The sequence below is a fragment of the Thermobia domestica genome, chromosome 14 (assembly GCF_964235325.1).
Source record: "Thermobia domestica chromosome 14, izTheDome1.hap1.1, whole genome shotgun sequence".
Taxonomy (NCBI): Eukaryota; Metazoa; Arthropoda; class Insecta; order Zygentoma; family Lepismatidae; genus Thermobia; species Thermobia domestica.
In genome coordinates, this window is record NC_137467.1 from 188893107 (window position 1) to 188919717 (window position 26611).

At 34.0% G+C, this 26611-nt stretch overlaps 1 protein-coding gene across 1 annotated transcript; it reads right to left on the reverse strand.

Annotated features, from left to right (window-relative positions):
• Positions 1–3583: 3583 nt before the first annotated feature.
• On the reverse strand, positions 3584–24776 carry LOC145670499 (uncharacterized). Its single transcript, XM_081739234.1, has 2 exons — positions 24058–24776; positions 3584–9671 (listed from the first exon to the last, which is right to left on the reverse strand). The coding sequence occupies exons 1-2, from the start codon at positions 24543–24545 to the stop codon at positions 9011–9013; spliced, it is 1149 nt and encodes a 382-aa protein (XP_081595360.1). The 5' UTR covers positions 24546–24776; the 3' UTR covers positions 3584–9010.
• Between the last annotated feature and the right edge of the window lie 1835 nt (positions 24777–26611).

Sequence of the window (26611 nt, forward strand, 5' to 3'; positions counted from 1 at the left end):
GGTTAGGATGGTACAGGCGTTCCATCAACATACAGTGTAAAAAACGACATACTAAAATGTTGAAAATGGAATGGATTTGTTTGATAAGTACCATTGAAAGCAGCATTAGTAACAAAACCAGTAATAATACGTTTAGGCACTATGCCTGAAAACAGATCTGGAAGTGTACTATCCATAATTCCTTGTGGTAAAGTTTCTGTCTTTACCTGTACTTTTGTTAGAGGATATTTTATTCTAAATTTAGGACTTTGTAATACTTTATTTTGTGCTATTTTAACTTCTGGTGATACATCAACCTTTTTCACAAGCAATGTTGCATCTGTAATTACAACCTTTCCATCAGCATCTGCGTCACCCATTAGACAAAATGTAGGTTTAGCTGGAATTAGTTTAATACGCAGTTGTACACCATTTAGTAAAAATTTCTCCTGATTAAATATATCAGCATGAATATAACCCAATAATTCAAATGACTGACAAAGTAGTGAGAAGAAAACGTTGTTTAAATCCTAAATTACCATCGGCCACACTGTCCATATGCCCTGCAGTATCTTTAAACCACATTGATGTTTGAAGATGCGTTGTTTTAGCATTACCATTATAATTTAGTAGTTTTTCAATATATGATCGATATGGATATGTATGTGAAGTGTTTGTCCACCACAAAGTTCACTCGGTGGAACAGGATTTTGAACCTGGGACCCTCCACGTACACGGTGTTTGTCCACCACAAAGATCACTTGGTGGGAACAGGACCTGTCTGTCTATCTGTCTGTAGTATGTGCTCGGGGGACAGCAAACATTAAAGGCGTGAACAATGAAATTTTTTAGGTTTACGTCCCACGTTTATGCCAGCTATGCTAATGGGAAATCTTTGAGTTTTAGGTTCCACGATTGGAAATCTTCAAGTTTTACGTCCCAGAGTTATGTCGGCTAGGCTAGTGGAGACGGTGATGATGAGAAATAAATGAAATGTTGGAACGGAGAAAGTGGGAGGAAATTCACGTACACGGTGTTTGTCCGCCACAAAGTTGACTTGATTGGAACAGGATTTTGAACCTGGGACCTTCCACGTACAGCGTGTTTGTCCACCACAAAGTTTACTTGGTGGGAACAGGATTTTGAACCTGTGACCCCATGCACCAGAAGTGAACGCTCTACCACTGAGAAACCGAGACTCATAGAACGAGAAAGAGAGAGGTCAAACCACAACACTCATGCAATAATTGTTTTGGCACTTCATGAATGTTTTAACAATGAACATTCGTTCCTATACGTATGAAATATAAATAAAAGTGTATATCTGTTTGTGTGTCTGTATGTGATCTGGGGGATCAGAGAAGTGAGAAATCGACTTTTCGTATTTTTAGGGAATGAGGACATCATAGTGAGTTAAGTGATAGTTTTCGCAATCATTCAGACATCATATCCTCGTAAGAGAAACAGAGATGAAATTTTTTAGATAACGTCCCACAAATATGCTCCTTACGCTGAAAAACGGACGATATTAGTGTCAAATACATATTTTTCGTGGTCGTTGAAACTGAAAGAATAAGTATAAAATTCACATACAGAACGTTTATACATTAGACAACACACTTGAAGCAAACTGTGAACATACATTTCTTTTACTCCCATGGACGAAAAAGAAGTTACAAATCATCTTAACTACTTAAAAGGTATGCTATTTTTTCCTTGAATTTTCTACTTTTTCCGTATAACGAATTGAAATATATATATATATATATATATATATATATATATATATATATATATATACTGTTTATATTTATAGATGCATTTCTTTTTTATTTTAGGTTGAATACAAATAAAGATACGTGTATTCCTTTCCTTATCATTACTGATTCCTTTGTCAATTACTTATATATAGCCCTTTTTTATTTATTCGTATATTCTTTTAAAGCACTTTTATTTATATTCTGTTTTAAATAATACTTATATATCCACTATTTACATATACATATTATAAAATATATATTTATATTACGTATATACATATGGGGGTAAAATGGAAAACATGTGTACACAAGATTTATTAAAAGAGATTGCCGCATTTATTAATGACATAGAAGAAGGAGAAGAGGAGCTCGTAATAAATAAAGAGACGCAAGTTCTTCTAAGAGAAACAGATGCCATAATCGGAATAGAAGAAGAAGAAGATCATCATGAAAGGAAGGAAGAAGATGAAAGGAAGGAACACAAAAGGAAGAAGAACAACTAAAAAAATAGAAATAGAAGGAGAAGAGATGATCATTAATACTGAAGAAGAAGAAAGAGATGCAGCTAATGAAATTCAAATTGCAGAACAAAAACAAAAAATATGAAGAAGAACTATTAGAAATATTGGAAAGGGCTGGTAATAGAATGACAACGGAAGAACAAGAGGAACCATTCGACCGTATTAAACAAATTAAAAAATGGTTACAAGAAGGAGCAAAAGAAGAAGACGTCGAAAAAAGGACAAATGAAGAAGAAGAGTTGCTAAATCTAACGTTCTCCCAAATAATATAAGAGACTTACGATGAGGAAAAGAAGAAGACAGAAGAGTTCTACGAAACTGAACTAGAAAAATGTATTACAAAATTATTTCCTAATCCTGAAAAAGAAGAACAACGAGAAGTAATATATCCATCAATTATGGAAATATTAGCAGAGGCTAATACAGAATATACAGAAATAGAAATCGATTTAGACAGTAGATATACCCCCCTAGTGTCGCCATCTCGCAGTGATAGTTTTTCAGAATTAGGACTGTATACCATAATTACAGTAATAGTTTTCCCCCTAAATAGGTAAATTTTCCGTATTTTTAAGGGATTTTTAGTGATTTTTTGCAGTGTTGCCGCGAAAAGTAACTAGGTTTACGATAATTTTTGCATGTAATGTAATTATTGTTCCCTTTTATGACTTATTTTAAGTACACTTCAATTAGCTGTTTCAATTGAAGTAATGAGATTGCAATTACACCAGGTTGATAATCTTTTATCTTATCACGTATGTGTGACCTTTGCGCTGTTGCCCTTACTGTTGGAGTCCGTCGCGACTTCCCTTTATACTTTCACCGCTCGCTTTGTATATCTTATCACGTTTTGTGACCTTTGCGCTGTCGCCCTTACTGTTGGAGTCCGTCGCGACTTCCCTTTATACTTTCACCGCTCACTTTGTATCTCATCACGTTGTGTGACCTTTGCGCTATCGCCCTTACTGTTGGAGTCCGTCGCGACTTCCCTTTATACTTTCACCGCTCGCTTTGTATCTCATCACGTTGTGTGACCTTTGCGCTATCGCCCTTACAGTTGGAGTCCGTCGCGACTTCCCTTTATACTTTATCCGCTTGCTTTTTATATCTTATCACGTATGTGTGACCTTTCCGCTTGGGCCATTATTTTTTAGGTCCCTCTTGACTTTCGTTTATACTTTTACCGCCTGCTTTGTATATTGTTACCCGCCAGTTGCGCTGCACCGAACTCTATTTGCATCTTCTGTTTGACGGCTCTTTTATACTTTAACCTATGTAATAAGAGAAATAAAAATTTACTTACTTTTGATGACACGCCCGCTATTTCTATTTCTATTTTTTTTTTTTTTTTTTGTCGTCACCCGATGGTTTTATTGATGTAGGCAATTTTCTTTATGACGTAGAAGAACTTCTCGCGCGAAGTGAAAGCAAAGAAACATTGCGATTTCGCAATTATGTATGATTTTGGGGCGGTTGAGTATTTACTTGCAGATTATTATTGAATTTAATAAATAATAATTAATAGGGTGAATATATGAATTTGATATTGTAATTTTATGTACATGTATGTATTGAAGAAAGTTTTAAAAAGTATGAAAACTATATTATTGCAATACGTAGCCGTATATTTCTATGATACGTGTCAGACATATGGATATTATCTGAAACTATGTTTACAAGCTCGCGTTGCGTGATGGCACTTATTTACCACTCTGTTCCGAAACTTTGGCTTATTTGATACTGATTGTGCGCGCACCATTTGATTGAAGGATATTTGTTGCTCCTTACAAGCTTGAACTATGTTCTTTATATACAACAGTTTTTATTATTAATACAGTTTGAATTGTAATTTCCATTTATTATTATTATTTTATTATTATTTGAATTATGAAAATAAGTATTATCGTACGTAAATAGAATTGGAACTTAGGATCTTTGAATTACTACTCCGTTATATCAGGATATATATGACTGGAAGAGAGTTTTTGTATGTTGCAGGAAATTATTATAAGTATGTGATTGCGTTTTTAGTATATGAAACTCGACATAGAAATAACAGTACATAACATGTAGATGCGATCGTTTTTATTGCATGCCCCTATTATTTAAATGTGAAATTACACGTTACAATTATTTGATATGTATAATACAGTTATTATTGTATTACGAATTGCGGAGACCATATGATTTTAGTTTACTTTGGGATTGTGATATTTAGATTTTAATGTTTACTGTCTGTATCCTAGCAGTTATGTAATCGGTAAGAACGACCAAACAATTTGAAAATGCGTAGAAGTCTTGTTTACCAGCCTAATTTTGCGCTGTTTAGATTTCATATTGCATATGCATAAGAATAGATATTACATACATAGGATGAATATATTTGAAACTGAAATTGTATTTTAGATATTTTGGAGGGTGGATTTTAAGGATATCCCTCTTTTGTTTTGGTACTTTTTTATTTAGGGTGCTACATTTTTATTTACCATATTAATGCACATACATTTAAGATATAAGACCCGAATTTAATAATTTTATTACTAATTTAATACAGCTTTCATTTAAAATAATGGTTACATTACGGATAATGTCTAGTCAAGCGTTAATTTTACTAACTAAACTATATTTACTACGTATGGCATTAATTTTACTAGAACTTACAATGGTTTTAAGCTGTTTTGCTTCCATGAAATTAACATTAGTGGTTTGATTTACATTGGACTTATTTAGATTATGTTTGAAATTAGAATTCTTTTTTATAACGGGAAACATTATAGTTGAGTTCCTTTAGAAATCGTGTTACAGCGTTTGAATGGTATATACGTTTATTGCATGATGATTATTGTTCTTGTAGGTGAAATGAATATCTGTTTACTGAATGAAGATACGATTACAGAAATATTTGATTTTTGATAGTCTTATCAGGAATTGAACTAAGAATTTTATGCTCCAGAGGTTACAATCGAACACTAAATAAATTTAACGTCCTACTGTTACGCCTGCTAGGGCAAAGGACACGCTAATGATGAGAAATGAATGAAACGGAGGAATAAGAATGTAGGAGAAAACGGGAAAACTTTGAGAAAATCCCATATGTACGATGTTTGTCCATTACAAACATACATGGTCCAGAATTGAACCAAGAGCATTGGCGATACCAATTACGAAGTGTGTCTACTGTAAGTAAGAATAGAGGGTATTCCATTGTTTGAAGCGAATTTAATGTGAAATTGTTGATAATTGTAGGGGTAAAAGTTATTTACTATTTGTACTGTACTGTTGCAGAACTATTTATATATTATGTGGATTAAAGACTTACATTGAATACAGTACCGAGACTATTGATTTAGGCGAATATCTTAGTTGAGGCCTTTTATAGGGAGTTCTTAGTTTAAGCTTGCTGATGAGTGTATTATTATACTTTGAAGTAAATATTCTACGAATATTTAATCTTGCTCTCACAAATGGGCTTGATCCACAAGCCTTTTGGTTAACACTTGGACGTGCTAGTTGATTATTTATTTCCTATGTTGCACAACAATATTTTAATGTATATGCTTTTATTTGACTCAATTTATATACATTTAAATCAGTGACAAAATCATTATAGGTAAAAATTGTTGTGTAAAATGTCTTGGTTGTTTACCGTAAAAACATTTTTCCATGGAGTATATGTGAATTTGATTATATCTAAGACTAGACTATATATTGTTGTTGACAGAGTATTTGACATAGGTTTAAATGAAGTTGGGAATCAGAGATCCACACATTGACATGTGATGTGTATATATGGCAAATTGATATTTAGTAGTGTAGATATATTTAAATTTACAATGCACGATAATAGTACAATTTGACATAAAGAATATTACCCTACAGAACTATCATATGAAGATTTGGTTGATTACACCTTGTATTTTGCTGGACTAGGTCCTTTCGGAGATTAGTTTTGTATAGAGATACAGATTAACAACATGCCATTACTGTATGATGATGAAAATGATTGATACTTTATTGTTCGGATAATAGATATACGAGTTATTGGTTTCTAGAAAAGAATTCACGGAAACTTGTGTGCATTAAGATTTTGGAATTCCAGATTGCAAGATAGTACTTTGTTTGATGTTATTTGGTTTATTTATGGATATTGATTTAAATTTGTTGAATTATAACCAAACAATTCAAACTTGAAACTTGTTTACTGTATTATATTCACGTAACATTGCCAGAAACAACTACAAATTAGTTTCTTATAACACATTAGGCCATATTAGAAACTATTTATCAAAATTGGTAACTATATTTGAAATAAGATTGAAGGCAAAGAACTATGCTCGAATTTAGCGATCAATAATATTTGCTTATTATATTGATTAGAACTTTAATTATATGTTATGGTACCTCGACTGATTTACTACTTTATTGTATCACATATTGCATACATATTAGGATAAATTAGCTTGCTACGACCATTTGTAGATATTACAGTAGGGTTAGAATTTATTTTATATTTAAAATATGACACAATATTAAGTATGAACTATTGATAACTAATACTAACTACGGTTTACTACCAACACAAGTTCAGACTATACTTTGTAGGTTTGACATTACTAGTCTTTTAAGAAGTAGATGGTTACTATGTTTTAAGAGCATGGACAATTGATTTGTACAGTAGTGACAGCTATTATACTGAATTGGAGATATTCTATTTATATAACTTTAACTTATTAGTTTTGCAATTAGCAGATAGAAGTACATTATTTATAAATATTGATGATACCGACTCTTTTAGTTATCTATAAATGGTATGTTTATTAATGTCATTTAGATTTGTTTAACAAAAATCAACTAAAGTAACAGTCTTAACTATGGCCAATATTATGGTCCACTGGAGAATGTTTTTGAGTTGATATCAGTGAAAATTTACGGTAGAGACTTATTATATTCTGGAAATTATAGTTTTTACTAAGAAATGCTATGATTATGAATTATTATGATCTTGAGAGATATATTGATATGTATTGCTTTAATAATAAGAACTAATTGATTTAGAATATTAGGATTGACAGATGATTCTTGGAATATTGTTATTTATTTTAGATACAAAGCACCACAGCTAGTGACAAGTATTATCCTCATGAACTAATAAACACATAATTGACAGACTGCCGCATATTACTTTATAACATAAATGCATTGAAATTACATGTAATCCTAACTGAAAAGTACACTATCGACATTCAATTAATAGATAGCCGGGCCACCACAAATAGTGACAACTATCGTTTTGTTTAAAGCTATTTAAATATAATTGGTAGATGGGTATGTTTTGCTTTTATAATAAGATTATTTGGTTTACATTTGTGGAGACACTTTTGTTTTTGGCATTCGGCACTTATTTTAGATACGAGGCAGCACAACTAACGACAGCTATTTTAATTTAAGTATTAAATACGTGAGTCAGAGTGATTTGTTTTTGTCATAAGTTGTATTCGCTTTACGTTAAAGTTGGATATTTTGATTATTACAATACTGAAATCTCTATATGTTAGATAGAAGGCAATACAACTACCGACATCTATTAACTTATTTGAATTATTAAAATGTGTGAATGCCATGTTGATTTGTTTCCTTTTCATTATAAGATATATCAGATTTACATTTAAGGATTGATATTTGATTAGTATAATACCAAGATTACTCATGTTAGAAAAGAGGTAGCACAACTAGCGACATCTGTTGACTTATTTGAAATATTCACTTATTAATCCATAAATGTCTTTAAAATGACTGCATAGTAACAAAGTATATTGACGTTAAATACGACTAAGTATACATTACCATGTACTACATCGTATTTAAATTATTAGATTTTTTGAATGACAGACCAGGACGTTTTGCTGTTATACTAAAAGACTAATTATTTTGAATATTTATTCTCTCCTGTGTGTACTATATATGTTTTTCCAAATTTGAACGTCCACTAAATTGCTTTTCACATCTTGTCATGAGTGAGAATTTTCTCACCAATTGATTAACCTGTGTAGACAAACTTGAAAGAACATTGAATCCCCTTCCACATTCTTCCCAACTGTGAGGTTACTCTCCTGCGTGGATGAACGTGTGTCTAACCAATTTGGAACGTTGAATAAATCCCTTTCCACACCATTCGCATGTGTAAGGTCTATCACCTGTATGTATTAATATATGATTTTTCAAATGTGAACGTTCCCTAAATGACTTTCCACATACTTGGCAAATATGAGGTTTCTCTCCTGTGTGGGTCATCATGTGTTTAAACAGACCTGAACGTGAAGTAAATCCCTTTCCACATTGCTCGCATGTGCGAGATTTCTCTCCTCTGTGGATTAACATGTGTTCAGTTAAACCTGAACGTACACTAAACCCCTTACCACATTCTTCGCAAATATGAGTTTTCTCACCACTGTGCATCAACAGGTGTCTACCTAAATTTAATCGTTTAGCAAATCCTTTTCCACACTTTTCGCATGTGTAAAGTTTTTCCCTTGTGTGGATTAACATGTGGGTAACCAAATTTGAACGTTGAATAAATCCCTTGCCACATTCTTGGCAAGTGTGAGGCTTTTTTCCTGTGTGGATAAACAGGTGTGTATCCAAATTTGCCCGCTGTCTAAATTCCTTACCACACTGATTGCATTTGTGAGCTTTGTCTCCGGTGTGGATTAATGTGTGTGTAGCCAAGTGTGAACGGCGTTTAAATTCTTTTCAACATTCATGGCATTTATAAGCTTTTTCTCCTGTGTGTGTCAACATGTGTACCACCAGGTGTGGACGTTGATAAAATCCCTTTCCACACTCTTGGCATTCGTGAGGTTTCCGCCCTGTATGAATCAACATATGATTTGCCAAATTTGACCGCTGTCTAAATTCCTTTCCGCATTTATTGCATGTATAAGGTTTTTCTCCTGTGTGGATTAACATGTGTGTAGACAAACTTGAACGTACATTAAATGCCCTTCCACATTCTTGGCAAGTGTGAGGTTTCTCTCCTGTGTGGATGTACATATGTCTACCCAGTGTTGAACGCTCACTAAATCCCTTTTCACACTCTTGGCATTTGTAAGGTTTTTCTTTTGTGTGGACAAACATGTGTCTTTTCAAAGGTGAACGTCCGCTAAATCCCTTCCCACACTCTTTGCACCTGTGGGATTTCTCACCAGAATGTATTAACTTACGATCTGATAAAGTTGTACTTTGGCTATAGCGTTTATCACTCTTTCGGTACGTATGTCGCTTTTGACTTTTATGGCCTAGCAATTGCCTTGGCAAACGTGAAGTATGAGATTTCTCATCTGAATAAGAAACTGTTCCCTTTAATACATTAAACATTTTCGCTTCTCTCTGAAGAGCAAATATTTTATCTCGCCTGTAACAAATTCAGTAAACAAGGAAATGTGGATTGAAGTAATTAATAAGTAACAACAAAGATATAAAGTCATTCGTTAGATTTCATGACAGAATTACGTTTATTTTTATTCTAGTACACGAAATCATGTAGAACTATGGTACCGACAACCTTTGAGGACTTTCCATATCTCTCCATTATCAAAATAAGAGGACGTGGTTTGCTTTACTACATCAAAATTTTGATTTTTTTTAAATATACGATACCAGAGTTAACTCATGTACATACCAACATAGATCAGAAATTCATTGCCACTAAAAATATTTCTCTCTTTAATTTTGTGTAAGAAAATTTAAAATTCACAAGATCTGTGTTGCAGCTGCAGCTACAAGAAACTTCTATTATGCCTATGAAACAAAGAAATGGTATAACAACTTTTGAAATTATGCACAAAATACGTAAGATCAATCAGTATATCAATCTCTGTGTCCTTTTAATACAATCTGATACTTTGAGGGAGTAAATATTAATAGGTGCCACAATCTTTACGTTTGTTGATATATAGCTTCGTTGTTGCCTCTTATACATATTTAGGCCCTCTTATTATATAAGTACTAAATTTCTTGTAAAATTTATTTATTTATTTTTTTTGGTATGGATGATATTAAGATTCCAGAACTCCATGTTAACGTAATATGTACAAGCATTAGCAGCTTCGTCACATTTAGATTATTAGTAGTGCTTGTAAGTTTGTGTTCAGAACATACAATTTAAAGTTTTAATAACTTCGTGTAATATTATTTGGATAAATCAAAATGCTACTCTAGGTTTGGAATCGTCCTATTACAGGGTTTTTTGCAAACAATGCTCTGGACGGTTATAAATATGGTGAAACCCTTTACCAATTATTGTTTCTTGCGTTTAAAATAAAATGGGTGTGTGATGATAAATGATGGGAAGAAATGGAAGAGATGCTTTGTGCGTCAGATTATAAAAAACAAGAAGCTGGACTGCTTGAAATATATTATCTAATATATGTCGATTAACTACATTTAGTGGCATTCTATTATGTTACGTTCATTGAAATGGGTATCATAAGGCCGGGAAGAGAATTATTTACAGATTGCAGATAGATAGAATCACGAATATATGCAGTATCGGCCTAACATGCACAATTGTGCAAGTTAATTTTTCAGAAAGCTACTAGCTTAACGAGGATAAGTAGATCAAAGTAGATTAGGAATAAAGTATTTTCTTCTTTCTTTTTTTGAATTCTTTTTAAAAAATCCTCCTGGTGGAAAAGGATATAAATATACCCTGGACTTGTGACAATTAACTTCAGTTGAAGACTAGATAGAAGAGAAAATCATTCACTGTTGAATTTAGTATTTCTTAAAAATTATTTACACTTTAGATGACATTTTGTACTCGTATATCAGGTCAACAGAAATTTTCTCCTTGTTGATCGATTGCAAGTAAAACAGCAGCTGCGTGTTAGGTCTATTCTAACAAATAAATTAATTCCCTTGATTGCAGCACCAAAAACAATTACATAAATTATTATATACTTAAAGCAAATTTCTCGTACAACGTGATATTACTGGTAGAATTTTACAAACTCTACCAGTATCTTTAGAATTTTACAAACTCGTAAAATTTGGGGAGAGACATATCAATCAACGTGGCAAGAACGGGCGTAACTTTATTGACATAATTATTCATACACTATGTTATATATCATTACATACAAAACAAAATTACCCAAATGGGAATCATGAACTTACTCTTTCATTGTTACTCCTGGCCTTTATGAGAGCTAATATTTTGAAATTTTCTTTATATCCTAGTCAGTACAGGAAAAGAAGCGGGCAAAACATTCCATACAAATGGACATAAGGAAATAAAGTGGTGTTTAAAACTCTCACAGAATCATTTTGTTTACACTAAGACAACTACTATGATCAGGTTCAAAACAATACAAAATTTGTAAAATATTTACGTTCATGAACACGGTGTTAGCGGAATATGTGAAATAACGAACGTAAATGTCACGATGGTAAAAACTTGTCATGGTTAAAACATATAATTGGCTGATAGACGAACAAAATAACAGTATTACTTTAGACTAAGAAAATATGTCATATCAGGATAAAGGTTTAAATTAATGGCAGTAAAGGACAAAGTGTAATGGCGACATACTTTTTTTTAACCACTCACGTAACTTCTGCCCAATATCTCATCCATAGCTACAACTTTTTATGTATGACTAACAGTATCAATCTGGTGGGGTGTATTAAACATGTCACACATACCCAAATTAAATAAGTGAATATCGTTTCACAGCGTGAAACTAAGACTTACAAAATATGCGAATTCAATATTCAAACTTGAAGTAGTACACCTGCAACGAATGATTGCCAAAGAGTAACAAAGTCGAAGATAGAATCTGTCCGCTGAATCCATCTCAAATTGTTATTACTTGCTATCCGTTACTTTTTACTACTTTTATAGAGATAAATATTGAAAAAGTAATTAATTTGAAGCACTTCCAATTTGAACAGAAAGTTATGGAAAGAGGTAGAACGTATCGTTGGGACGCTGTTCCGATCGAAAAAATAAAAAAACAGCTCCTGTTACCATTTTTGTTTCATAGGAGACGGACAATTTTAGCCACTTCCCGTTTGAATAGAGCTTCAACGAGAAAGATAGATCGTTTTCAGGCAAGCGATCTGGGTTCTGAAGAACGATATCCAAATATATCTTACCATTTTTGCTTTACGGACATCAGCATTTACATCAGTTCTGATATAGTGCTGTGAATAGTAGAGATACGTTAAAACGTGTTAGATGCTAAAACGTAGGCACAAAACGCTTCTGACCATCTCACCGTGTTTGTTTCGTGACGATGAACATCGAAAACAAGAAATGATTCATTCTAACTACTTCCAGTTTGAATTGAATTTCAACGAAGGAATAACTGATTCGGTTATATGCTATATTTTTTGATCTGTGGCAATAAAAGTTGAAAAATATATTGAAACAGAATGTAATAGTAAACTTGAACGATGTTCGTTCCTGATAGAGTTCTGTGGGTAATAACGATACGGTCAATTTGAACGTTTAATTGTTTGCAGAAATTCATCTTTCGCAGTCTGTTACCTTTTCCGGTATGTAGGGATAAAAGTTGAAACCGAAAATGGCTAACTTGAAATGCTTACGGTTAGAACGTACGGTTAACGGAGGAGGTGGACTTATTCTTGAGGAGCTGAATCGATTGTACGGAACCGTATGTCGATATCTCTTTTCGTCCTTACTCTACAGATATCAGTATAGAAATTACATGTTTAGATACTTTTAACAACTTCCGATTTTGGAAAAATGCTGTGGGTTGTAATATGTCCACTCCAATCCCTGTATCAGTTGTAAGAGCAGTTTGTTACTTTCTGTTACCGTTTTCGTCCCATGATGAAAAATATTAACACAAGGAATAGTTAATTTCAATCGCTCCGCTTTGAATAGGGGTTAGTAGAAAATGTGAAACCTTATCTTACAACGCTCAGCAGATTGTGAAAACGCAACTCAATAAAACTTACCACGACATCCATATAGAAATAATTATCAAAATCTTAATTAATATTAAGTTTGAGCCACTTCCAGTTTTAGCAGCGCGTTACCAAATATCATGTTATGTTTGACGCTCAAATGTTTGTTGAAATACGTCTTCTTGCTATGTTTCCGTTCTCTGGCAAAAGAGCTCAAACCGGAAGTGGTTAGTATTAACAAGGTGTGGTTTGAATAAAATCTCAACGCACAAGATGGAACGTATGCTTGAGATGCTTCGTCCTATGCAAAAAATTGCTTCCAGATAGCTCTTACAGTGCTCATTCCACGGAAATAAATTTTGAAACCAGAAGTACTAGTAATATCCAAGAAAGTAGTGGTATGTTGTTTTTCTGACGCAGAATTCTTGGCAGCGAACCGCTTTTTCTTCACTGTTACCGTTTCCATTGTACGGCAATAAACGTTGAAAGCGGTATTAGTAATAGGGAATTTCAAAAACTGCCGGTTTTAACTGAGCGTTGTAGACAGTCATTATGAGGTGTGTATAGACACAGGATCATTTGCAAGCATTCACTTCTCGTTATAAGTTACCGTTTCGTTTTATGGTTTTGTTCTTTAAGTCTGAAACTAATGGCTAGTCGGAAGAAATTTCTGTTTGAGTAGAGAGTTAACGGGAGAAATTGAATCTATTCCATGGACGCTGAAATATCTATAAGAAACAGTATCATGACAGCATTTAGTGTTTATTCTATACGGAAATCACTTTTGAAACTAGAGGGAATAGTTAATTTGAACTATCTTCGTTTTCAATAAAGTACACTGGATAGTCGTGAAAGTTGTGTTAAGTCGCTGAATAGTTTGGAAACAAATGCTTCATTTCAAACAAATGCTGAAACAAATGCTATATTACAATATTCGTTCTATACCGATTAACGTTGAAATTGGAAATGGTTAACTTGAACCATTGAAGATTGAATAGGGAGTTACATAACAAAAAACAAATTCTTTGCAGTTTGAACCAATTGCAAGAAACCGCTTCTCAATACTTTTTTAACCATTTTGCTCCGATACCAGTTCAGAGACGGACCCACGACCAAATCCGTTCTAGACGACAGCCGTTACTTACACACGGCATAGTGTTAGTTCAAAAGCCTGAGTTTGTATTCATGTATGTTATAGAGAACAGCATACTATTGAGACTCATCTATATGGTTCAAAAACTTGGTCGTGATATTAAGCCAGATACGAAACGATTTCTGGTGACTGTTCTAAAATGTGTGTAAAAAATTGCGCGTGTTCAAATAAAACAAATACAATTTTAATACTATTTTACTGTCATGCTTTCTATTTTCTATCAGGATAATAATCCATAGGTCATTTTAGAAATAGGTGCTAACACATAATGAGTGGAAAAATACGTGATTGGACAGAGCGTGTACGTCCAGAAAACCAATGCCAGCGGCACCAACAGTGAGTAAAATGTATAGCTGCACAACACACACTTGAAGTAATTTCTGAATAAAGGAAAAAGAACGCATTGTTATGTAAACAAAAAGTGCCATGGCATCGTTCTGTATTTTCTGCAAACATAGAATTACATAATCACCGCTAACGAATGAACACCAACATTGAAATAAATAAATAATTATTAATATATATGGTCGTATACAGATCCATTTTGAACAAAACATACGAAAGTGTAAACATATATAACGAAACCTAATTTAACCTACCCTTATCGATGAACAAATTATCTGACATAACATACGAGAAATGCAAGAAAACAAACATTATTAATATATGTGAAACAGAAACATATTTAGAAAGAAAAATATTTCACGTATCGACTTGAATCCGCGTCCGTTCATTCCAAACATCAAAGAATTAGCCATCTGACCACCGACTCAACCATGCAAGTATTGATTTGTCCATTCTATTTACTGTGCAAAAAGGCGAAATTAAATCAAGATGTCATAAATTATTACGTAAGAATCTCCGTATTATACACGGCATAAGGCCACACGACTAATCCACGCAGTCAAAAGAGAGAAACTGAAGTGTGAAGATATTTGAACAAACCTAGCGTCCACTAACCACTGGTCAACAGAATTTAAGATAATCTATAGAAAATGCAAAAAAATATTAATAACAAAAGAATGTGTTTTGAGAGTAAAAAGTAACTTGTAGCAGTTGAGATTTGAACGTTGATTATTTCATGGAATAACAAGACACCGTACCGACTTTCTTATGTGAGAGCTTGCAAATAGAAATTTCGATTTAAAAAAAAAAAAAAAAAAAACATTGTACGTATATTACTTAACAATGCTACGACATGAGATTGACGCATGGATTAACGGTGAGAATACCTCCTTCAGGAGCTAGGACTGGCTTCGTAGGTTTATGAAATCACCTTTTTAATACTCTTTAAAGAACTAGTGTTCATATCGTAAATTTAGGAAAGGAATCTTTAAATCCTTGATTTTATCCTATTTTCCCAAACCGTAGGTTGCTGGGCAACGTGCAAGTTTTGAAACTTTTCTCTCCATTGGGAGATCAGTTGTATACCTTGATAAAGTCTCTTCTTCATAACGATCTATATATTGTATCCTTGGTGTTCCTATTCTCTTTCCTATCAGGATGGTGAACCGATAGGAGTGCCGTATAAGATAGACCAGCATGCTATTTCTTTTTTCTCCTATTATTTTCATGATCTCTCGCCCTTCATTAGCTTCCTTTAGTTACTGTTCATTCCCTTTTCTTCCGATCCATGATATGTGTAGCATTTTGCGCTAAAACCTCATTTCAAGTGCTTCCAGCTTGGATATTTTAGCCTTTCTCACAGCAAATCCTCGATTAGTCCCACATGTATGTAGGTACAAGTGTAAGATCTGAAGATGGTAGACTTACTTTTACCTGATCTTTATCTACAAATCAAAAGCTTTTTTGTGAAGCCAGATGTTAACCCATAGATGTCTAAAGACGGTAAATAAATTTCAAACTTCAAATGGAACCAGGGCAACTCCATGGTAGTGTGGAGTTTTATGGCTGATATAAACACACGCCCTAGATTATGCATGTAAGGGGAAAACGTGTGAGACTCATTGCAAAGGTTCTCAGTTCCATTCGCAGCCTGGAATTACAGTTTGTTCCTCAGGAAATTAAGCATTCTAAATTATGTTAGCAATTGTTACTAAAAAAGATTTATTCCATAAGGGAAAACCCGAAACAGAAAGATGGGACAGGAGGGAAATGCAGACTGTCTATGCTTAGAGTTAAAATTTCGTTGTTCTGTCCATGCTTTCTGTCTCTGTGCATGATGGATATTATTATATATATTTTCTTTGCATTAAACGTCATCTCTCAGAATTCAACGTGAATGCATTTTATCCTTTCTATCTAGTGGTTCTTTAAGTGATGCCAAGATATTCATTCTTGTTTGCTCCAATTGGAAAAATATCCTGGCATATCATATCTTGGTGCATATATGTATTGTCATGTTCGGTATCTAGCTATCAGATATACACTGAAGCAAGTAGCCAGAGTAAAGAACTACTATTTCTTAGAACGTCAACCTCCATAAACTTTAGTGGATAGGTGACTAGGACAAGAGATAGAAAGTTGGATTTAGAAAAAAAATTAGCGATCATTTTAGAAATAATTGGAAAAATTCCGATTAGTAATGTAGCCAAACAATATCATCGAAAGAAAATTTATAACATTCTAAAAATTAACCAAAGAGAACAAATTGGAATAATATATTCCTACTATTAAAGTTATAAAAGGAAAAACAAATAAACAAAGAAAAAATGGAAATTGTTGCGGGTCATGGTTTCTTTAATTATTATACTAAAATTAAATATCGAATATGATTAGAACTGTTACTGCATAGCAGACCAAATGCCGAAAGAAAGCAGCGCCGAACCAACCTTGCGAACCACGGCTTGCGCTCCCTACAGGCGACGGCTTTTGTGTCAAAGATAGTGAAGTCCCGCGTGAACGTTCTTCTGAAGTTTGAATCCACAGAGATAACGTAATTTATATCTGCTCTGTGGTGGTATTATATTAAAGTATTTCATTTGGAGTCCAGGCCCAATGGATAAGTATTTCGTTCTCAAGCGATATTGTGCATATTTCACGTTGGTAGCACTGTTATCCCGGATGTGTGCGCCTTATCACAAATACTCGATTAACAATTTGTTTCAAACGCAAAATTTACTAAATGGTCTTAAGGCAGTCATGATGATTTGATACGGTATCTGTGTTTCCACAAATTTCGAAACCTGGTACCGTATTACGGAATAGCTATCATTTCGTTGCGTTCATGGTGTTTTGTTTTGCAAGAAGGTAAGATGTACACTATAGAAGGTGTACCGTATAAGAGGTGTAAAGAGTAGTTACCAACTTAGCTATCAAGATTTGTGTGTTTCTATTATTCCTGAATGCAATTGTTTCATGCTGAAATTCAAAGTCAAAACGTAAAAGTGTCTGAAGAAAGGTAAGATCATTAGGTCATTTGATTAAGTTTGTGGTTTCAAGTTTGTTAAACTTGGGTTCTGCGCTAAAGTACAATTAATATTGATGGGAATACATTATCCGGAAATTCCTGACTGGGCATATACTATTTATTTCACTCCGATTGCTTGTTTGGAAATAGTCCCTCAGGTGTAGGTTACTTTTACTAATGATTACACTAAGAAAGTAGTACCCGGATCATGTGATGGCATGTCATGAGCGTTATTATTGTCAGCTTACATACAGTTTTCATATTTCGTGAATTTATATCACTCCAAGTTAAAATAGAAAAGAATTGCTTAACCAATTTTTCATTACGATAAACAAGTATTAAAAATCTCATTCAAAGGACCTAGTACTTGGATACAAAATTGAAAATATCTATGTTGCATACGTTAGTGTGCTCCAGTTCTCAAACAGCGTTGTTCATCACGGAGAATTTTCCTCCGGGCATTTCACACGAGGATTCGACATTATGGTAACACTAGTTTAGCAAAAGCAATTCTTGTAAGCCAAGAGTTGCGTAACAAATTGGGTTTCAGCGTAGCGGGAGGTTGTAGGGGAAGTGGGGAATTGAAGAAAGAGAGGTGCCGAAGACACAAGGAGGGGGCCTACATTTCGCTGTTATCAGCTCATTCAAACTTATAACGTTATCGTTATATGGTCTTTAAACAACTCTCGTACATACAGGAGGATTTCTTGGAATCATTGCCTGACGAGACGTAATTCTTCGAAGAGCGGAACTGCAGAATTCATCTCTAACAAGTGTTTGTGTGTGTTTCCCTGCTTCATGCCCACATCCCTCTTTGCGCAGCCTAATTTGGGAGAAGAAATCAGAACAGTATGATGCTTCCACCCACCTCTGTGCAAGCTAAAGTGCGAAGTAACGAACTATAATTTACAATTTGCATATTTGCTAATTAATAGTTACTGATCATTTTAATGTGTGTGCAAGTGTAATCATAATATTATTAACAATGCAAGAATCAAAGTATTAGTTCCTATGAGAAAAGCAACTGCTTAAAAACTGAATGTTTTGTTACAATTACTTTCTCGTCAAGAATTGTATTCATATACAGCTATTGTCTGTGCAGGAAACAATGCTCGCGAGAGGAGCACTGGGACTCTCAACGGTACACCAGATGAACTAATTCAAACCTTGTCCCAGCTAAGTATATTATTTAATAATTATTGTGTGTTAACAACAATGTAAGTGGTGTAATTGTGCTCCATGTTGCTACAATCATTTAAATTCCAACATAAATGTGAATTAACCCAAAAATAGGCTTAAAAAATTAAAATATAGTGAAATGAAAGTAATTAAAAGAAACACGTAATTTACGCCTAAAAACGATACCAATATCTACGTCTCATGCAAAATGCGACTAAGATGAAATCCGCGAACAAAGAAAACTTTTAGTGAAGTTGTAGTTCCTCAATGGATGGTGAAACCACAATGTGCAAGGAGATTCGAGCCAACAGTGCACAATTTTTCTATCTCGAATGGGTAAATTTACTCACTGTGAACAGTGCCTACGCTTTTCAGTAAACAAACTTACATAATCGAAATTGTTCGCGAAGTCGTATTGTGACCACATTCTGCTCGTCTATGCATAAAGGGGTCCAATCTTTACATTTGTAGTGCTCCACTACGTGGGTTACAACAGTTAATTCTATGGCTTGATGTGCAATCTGCAGTTCAATTTAATGTTATGAAATTTTGTTGTAAAAAAGTTGAGAAATTTATATTAAGTTTAATAATTTTATCAGTAGTACCCGGATTATATATCTGTACCTAAGTTCATTTGAAAACATCATTATAAATAGACCATGAACACTCTTTAAGAAACTTATTCTCGGAAGATTTCGAGATGTAATACAAAACTCAGACAACAGCCACGAGATCGTCCCAGAGTGCACCTGCAAACGACGTTTTGAGAAGGTTAATGATGTAGGAAAACAAGAAATGGACGAATGAACGAAATGGTGTCAAATGATGAAATTAACATATACCTGTCAGGCCTAATTGTAATAGTACCTGTGCAGAGACGTAGGCCTAGGAAAAAACGAGAGTGAAGCGTCTTATTATAATGCATCATATTCATACCGACTGCGGGTGGTACAAGAAGGATAGACAGAGGAGGTCACTGTTTGTAAAGTTGCATTCATTTTACCTCATGGTATTGGTCGCGGGAAAGTTGATGATCTTTCGAACAATTCAAAAATACTGGTAATCCTCGACCTATGATGCTAAGTTTTAACGTATTACACGTTACAGAATAGCTAACGTAACCTACCCTAACGTAAACTAGCCTACAAATATTTAACTTAGCTTATAAACAGTGCTTTCAATCGGGTCGATTCCGACTCGGGCCGCTGGTGGGGGCAGCTCGGGTCATGAGTAGATTAAGCTAGGGTCGTGTTACTGGTCGGTCGAGTCAGCTCGGGTCAGATTAGGTCAAACATTTTTGTTTTGGGTCGGTTCAAGTTGATCCAAAATCCGACCGGAACCTTACCCGAAACAAAAATGTTCGAAATAACCTGACACGTGACCCGATCCGAGCAGACTCGACTAACCTGTAGCACGACCGTAGCTGACTGTCCATGACCCGAGCTGACCAACCAGTGACTTGAAAAGAGCTGACCCGATTTGGGTCACAATCGACCCGATTAACAGCACTACTTCTTTAAACTGTCTCTAACCTATCTTGTTTTCACCTCAACTAGATTTAAAAGCATAACTCATCTAGGCCTTTCATTTTTTTGGGTTTCTGGAGATATCTCAAGAAAAATATGCAGATTTGCACAGCTATCTTGTAAATAAAATAATCATCAGTATCAAGACAGTATATTGTTTGGGGAAAACTCTCATAAGTCCGGTAAACAGAGCACAGTACTTTTTTATTGTTAAAACAGTATTACTACTATATTATTTTTCATACTTTATAATATCGAATCACAATAAGATATAAGTAAAATGAATGTTAACAACAATGAGCATTGCTTTGTAATGACATTTTGAAAAATATATAACTCCAAACTTTAAATTTGTTGTACTGTAAAATTTGCAAAATGTGACTTATCATATTGCTCCCCTAGACCCTTCAATTATTTTCGGCGATCCATCCGATCCTAACCGACACATCCCTTTACATCTAGACGGACCAACATCCTGCGCTCTGCCCAAAGTTACATAGTAATCTTGTTCTTTTACCGCTATCTAGGACATGTTGGTTAGTGTTGATTGTACAATAATTCTTATATCGTGCACATGCAACAAGCAACTAAAGTGAATCTGTAGCGAGAAGAGGAAGTCCTATACAAGAGAAATGATTCCTGAAAGTTAAAAAAGACAAAAAAAAAAAAAACACTTCTTTAAAGAGAAATGAGCACTGGTATGAAATGTACAGGAATAGACCTCTCCATTATAAAATATGTAGCGGTGTAGACCTCTAGAATTAATGAATATCCCCTGTTCATTAGAATTCTATTTTATCTTGTATTTTGTTAAGGTTCCTCCGGAAAAGTGAAGCTACACTCATTCTAGCTAAGTCCTGAGTAGAGTCACAAAAGACAATAGTTGCTGTTCCAGTATAACACCTTTCACGTTTAAATTTGGAAAATTAGGAACGGGGGATTTCATTTTCCCGATCTGTTATTTTACAAAATCCTCTATATAAATTAAACACTATCGTCGAGCGCACATATTATAAATATATACAAAAATTGATGAGTAATTTGTAATCAATAATAAGGTAATCATTATTTCATGAAGATACGAACTACACAAGATTTAAATATCGATCTTACCAATAATTGGTATAGCCTACAGCTAGTATGTGTGCCATACCTAGAGATGGGTAAATTCCCGGGAAGATATTTTTCGGGAATATTCCCAGGGAAGATTTCCAAAAATGGGAATTTTCGGGGAATTTATGTACAATCACAAAGAAAATTGCATTCTATTACTATAATTACAAAGTTAAATTCGTTTTTATATCACAGTATATTACTGGTGTTTTCCCAAGAGGAGCTTTTAAAATGTATATTCTGAACGATATTATGTTGTTTTCTTAATATTTTTTATATTTAGCGAATACGCATAAAGGTATATGTACCTACAATATGTTCTATGCAAGCAAATATGCTGAAAAAATTGTATAGTAAGTCCATATACTTTTACACCGCTAAACAGTTTATATTTAAGTGAATTTTCTAAACTTGACTTTACTACTCATATTAAATTTGTGAACGCTACGAACAAATTAGGTTGGGTTACTGCTAGAAGACACATGTCCCACCATTTTATCAACATTTGTGAATAAATATTTATGTTCACAATATTTGCAAGATACTGATCTATCTTTATAATTTTGTACGTAACCTTCCCACACAGGACCAATCTTCCTACCAATTTCTCGAAATCTCATGCGTTAATTCCAGGGGAGTCATATAGGGGGCAGGGAAAGGAATAGATTATATCAATAGAATAGTAGTAAATCAGTGAAAAACGCGAAATTTTACTTACATCAACCCCAAAGCAAAATCCGAACTGACAATCCAGGTTAATTCACATGTAAAAGAAGTCCGAGTATCTCTTAAGTAATACGAGTCAGAGAGAAGAGACAGACCGACGTCTATTACTAACGGTAGTTCAGGGTTTAATAATAGTAGTTCATCTCTATTTCTACATAATTCTACATTACTTTGCAAAATGGATCCTTTTCATCATTTGTAAATTAGTACTTTGCTACTTTTAGCTATTTTTTAGACTTGCGGAGCCACATTTTGCATCTTATTTGTTATATTCTATTCCGATATTGTTGTTTTATGGTTTCATAAGTTAAATTACGTTACCAACATTAAATTCAGACAGGATTGCCGATCGAGCGTAAGCGAATCAAGACGGGTTAGAGCCCCGCAGGGCATGGTGTTTTCTATCTTCGTTGTAAGGAATTTACTTTCTTTTTTCACATAAATCACTTCCACTTACCTGTGCGGTTTGTACGGCTTAAGTTTAGAGTTGCCCCTCCAGTCCAGAGTTGCCCTTGGACTTTGCAACATACAAAAAACAGTGCTTGAAGTATTAAAAATTGTTACATTTTACTTAACTTCAGTACTCCGTGGGCTTCACAAAAATTTAAAAGTTTTTCTTCATTATTTCTGCACATCCATTACACCTGTTCTTCATATTCGCCATATTTTACAACTACCATGCTGCTGAAACCTTCCGCGAATGCTTCCGCATCCGGCAAATAGTACTACCTTTCATATATCTTTTTTCGTATTAAACATAACTCTCCTGCCGAAGTTACGTTCCCAAACATCAAATAAAACTTCAAATTTTCATTTCTTACCTCATTTCTCCTGTAAATTTTGCTGATTTTTATAAAAAGCGGAGGGGTAACTCTAAACTTAACCCGTTTGTACAAATTCCCTACTTGTGTTGAAGTCGGAAATGAGCCATATATGGCTGAGGTTATTTAGTGTTACATTGGAGCCATAAGTGGCTGTGTTTATTTTCTAATTGTTTATGGTAGTTGTGGTTCACTTACGTAAAATACGTATGTAGAAGGAGACAGTTAGAGTAACTGGATATGTAAAACGAAAACAAGATAAAGTTGTGGAAGTGTACTGATCTCTGAAACTTTGTGGTTGCAATTGTGTATGTTAATGTACCCAGAGATATGTTGATACATTAATTTTTTGAAGTAGTGTGGAATTAGTTTTCACAATCATTTCTGTTCACCAGCAACTGTGTAAAGTTTGTTTAAGTAGTACATCCTACTTTTTGCTACGTTTGGTCCCCAATACTAAATAATTGCCCTACTGCAAATGGAAATGCAATTTTAAAAATCATATTATTAGTTATATAAAGTATAGTTAAAGAATTTTAAATTTTTTAACCTCCAAAATCTTTAAAACCTAGAAGTAAATCATAATGTATTAAAATAGAGTAATAAGTCATCTAGTTCCTATAATTTGGAAGATAAAGTAAAGAAATTGAAATAAATTCCTTCCCGGGAATTTATAGGCCAGGGAAAAAAACGGGAATATTCCCATTTTTTAAATTCCTTCCCGGGAATTTATAGGCCAAAGAAAAAAAAGGGAATATTCCGATTTTTTAGATTCCTTCCTACCGGGAACATTCCCACTGCCCATCACAAGCCACACCGTTTCCAAAATGTAGGTCATTAATTTACGTTCCAGGTAGACCTATATCCCATACCTAAATATTTCTCGTGAAGTATTGCTTTTAACCTATAAACTTTCGAAACCCATGTAACCGTATCACTAATCTGAGCCAATTCTTATATGAGAAATTCAACATTACCTTTCTGGACGAACTGAATTTAAAGTTTTTGTAGTTAATTGTTGGGGGTTCTTAGAGTACGACGTGCAAGTCTCCTGAACCACTATCTTTCTTAGCGTATCTGTTTTTCTTTCAAATGCAGAATCTTCTTCTACTGCAAATTTTGATTTCACCCTATCAACGTTTATTTCCACATCCAAAGAGTACTTAGCACTATCCTTGTCCATTTTTTGCTCTCCTGTTGTAGATAATATTAGTTCTTTGTTGTCAGTCATCAGTTCGTATGTCCGCCCTTTCCCTTCGAGTAGAACTTCCTGAGGTAAGTCATAATCAATTTCTTCTTTGCACATCAATTCAAACTTAACAGGCGCCTCAACAGCCATTATGACTTCAAATTTAACAACAATTTGGCACTCTTTTATATTTCCCTTATAGTTTGTGATGCCAGTGTTAATAAAACGATTTACAAGAACGTTCACAGAAACAACTAAATACTTCCAATCAAACATACGATCAAGTTTTAAGAAAATTCAGAATAAATGATTTTTGAAAACTTTTGGGAATTATTCCTCTTCTTCTTCACCAGTTTAATGCACCAGGTAACAAAGTTCAGTGAGCACTTGTAGACTGTATTAAACGTAAGCGTATAAGTAACAAAGGATTTAAAGTACAGAGTAGATAAGTATAGGATGAGATGTGTTACCACCTCCCACACTGTGACACGAACCAGAACAAGTTTTATTTTAATACTTAGTTGGTTCCTTCAACGAGCCAGAATGTTGCTTCCAAGCAGGGTTGGAAACAGAGAGCGTTTAGTACTGAAAATATTTTAATGTAAGATATTTTTTCTTGTCATTTCTTCAACATTTGCTGCAATAGACATTGTCAAATATTATGGGTTGCTAGATTGATAAATACACAAATAGATAGATAATACTTACAAATTTTATCCGGCTGTAGATAAAGTTTTTTTAAATATACATATATGCTAATATCCTGTATTTAGCAAGCTCGGTTCAGTTTTACTATACGCATCTAGCGATCGGCAGTGCAAATATTCCCGGTGAGAAGGAAAATAAAAAGCTAGACCCTGCATCCATACCTAGGTACTATATCAAAGTCGAAACTAAATTGATGTTTCTGAATCTCTAGCCAATAGCTGTTCGTAAATCAGTTGGAGTGACGTCAAAAGGGAGAACGTCAAAAATAGGTTATAACATGAATTCTTATTGTATAAGGAAATTAAGTATTGACTGAGTAGTAGTGGAAAATGGATCGATCTGGGCCAACCTGGAACAACCTAGGACAACTCACGAGCCCCTGGGAAATTGAGCACCGTACACCGTGAGTCCACGGTCTTTTACGACCTCCATTTTAGGGGTGAATTTATTCCCTTTTATGAACACTCTTTCAGGGGTGAACTCCTTCTCTTTTATGAGCATATTTTTCTACCCCTATCTTAACATAGGAGATAACACATAATATTACGAACACATAGAAGAGAAGATAACACATAACACTACGTAACACACAGCAGAACAGATAACACAAAAGAGTACGTAACATAACAAGGGTGTACTCGTTCCCTTTTATGAGCATATTTTTTCAACCCTTATTTTAACATAGCAGAAATTACAGTGAGAACACATAGCAGAGCATAAGACTACGTAACACACAACAACCTCCATTTTAGGGGTGGACTCGTTCTCTTTTATGAGCATATTTTCAAACCCCTAAGTAGACGAGATATGTATGTTCTAGGACACTTTCCCCCTCCACCCCTAACTGCCCCAAAAATTTATGAAGTCGCCACTGACCATTCCACTTTAACACAGAAGGATACCCCAAAGTGAGATCGAATATGCTTTTATGACATTTGAAATCATAAAAACTTACATCTAAAACTACACTACATATAATTACATCTACTCCTCTTCTATCTTATAATGCCCCCAAGCTAGCGTATTTACACCATCTCGTAGTATATATCTTTTATCGTCTGAGGAATCTAATGCTAGCTTATGAACGGTTATGCTATATATATCGTGCTTATAACTTCTAATGAGGTTTATGTCTTTATACGTTTTAACATTTTTAAATAAGCTTTCTTTATAATCATCAAACTGCAACTCCTTGGCAACTACGCATTTAGTTACTCCTTTAGCTTTCTTCTTTTCTTTATTTTCTACTCTATAAGCATACATCTTTGATCTCAAGCCAATAAACTCCGTCATTATCTTACCTTTATTCTCATCTTTCATCTTACCTATTACTTTTTTGTTTATTAGTGGTAGTCCATATATGTTATTTTCCTTGTATTCACTCGTGTCAAACTGGTTAACTATGTCTGCTATATCTTTGTAAAAGTCTTCAGTCTCAATCTCATATATAAAGCTATCGGTATCCATATAACATAAATTTATATTGTTTCCGTATTTCGGCTTCATCGTGTTATAGTGAAAATCATACATTAATAGCTTCGATAGTTCTAACACACTCATACCAACATATATTGGCTTATTAAATGTTAATCGCTCTTTTTTCATATGTATAGCACACAAGTTCTCACTAAATA

Excerpts from the sequence above, each read along its gene's own strand:
- LOC145670499 (XM_081739234.1), bottom strand. The coding sequence starts at position 24,545 with ATGTTTGATTGGAAGTATTTAGTTGTTTCTGTGAACGTTCTTGTAAAT. Across the intron at positions 9,672-24,057 it reads AATTCAGTTCGTCCAGAAAG|GCGAGATAAAATATTTGCTC; the intron begins GTAATGTTGAAT and ends AATTTGTTACAG.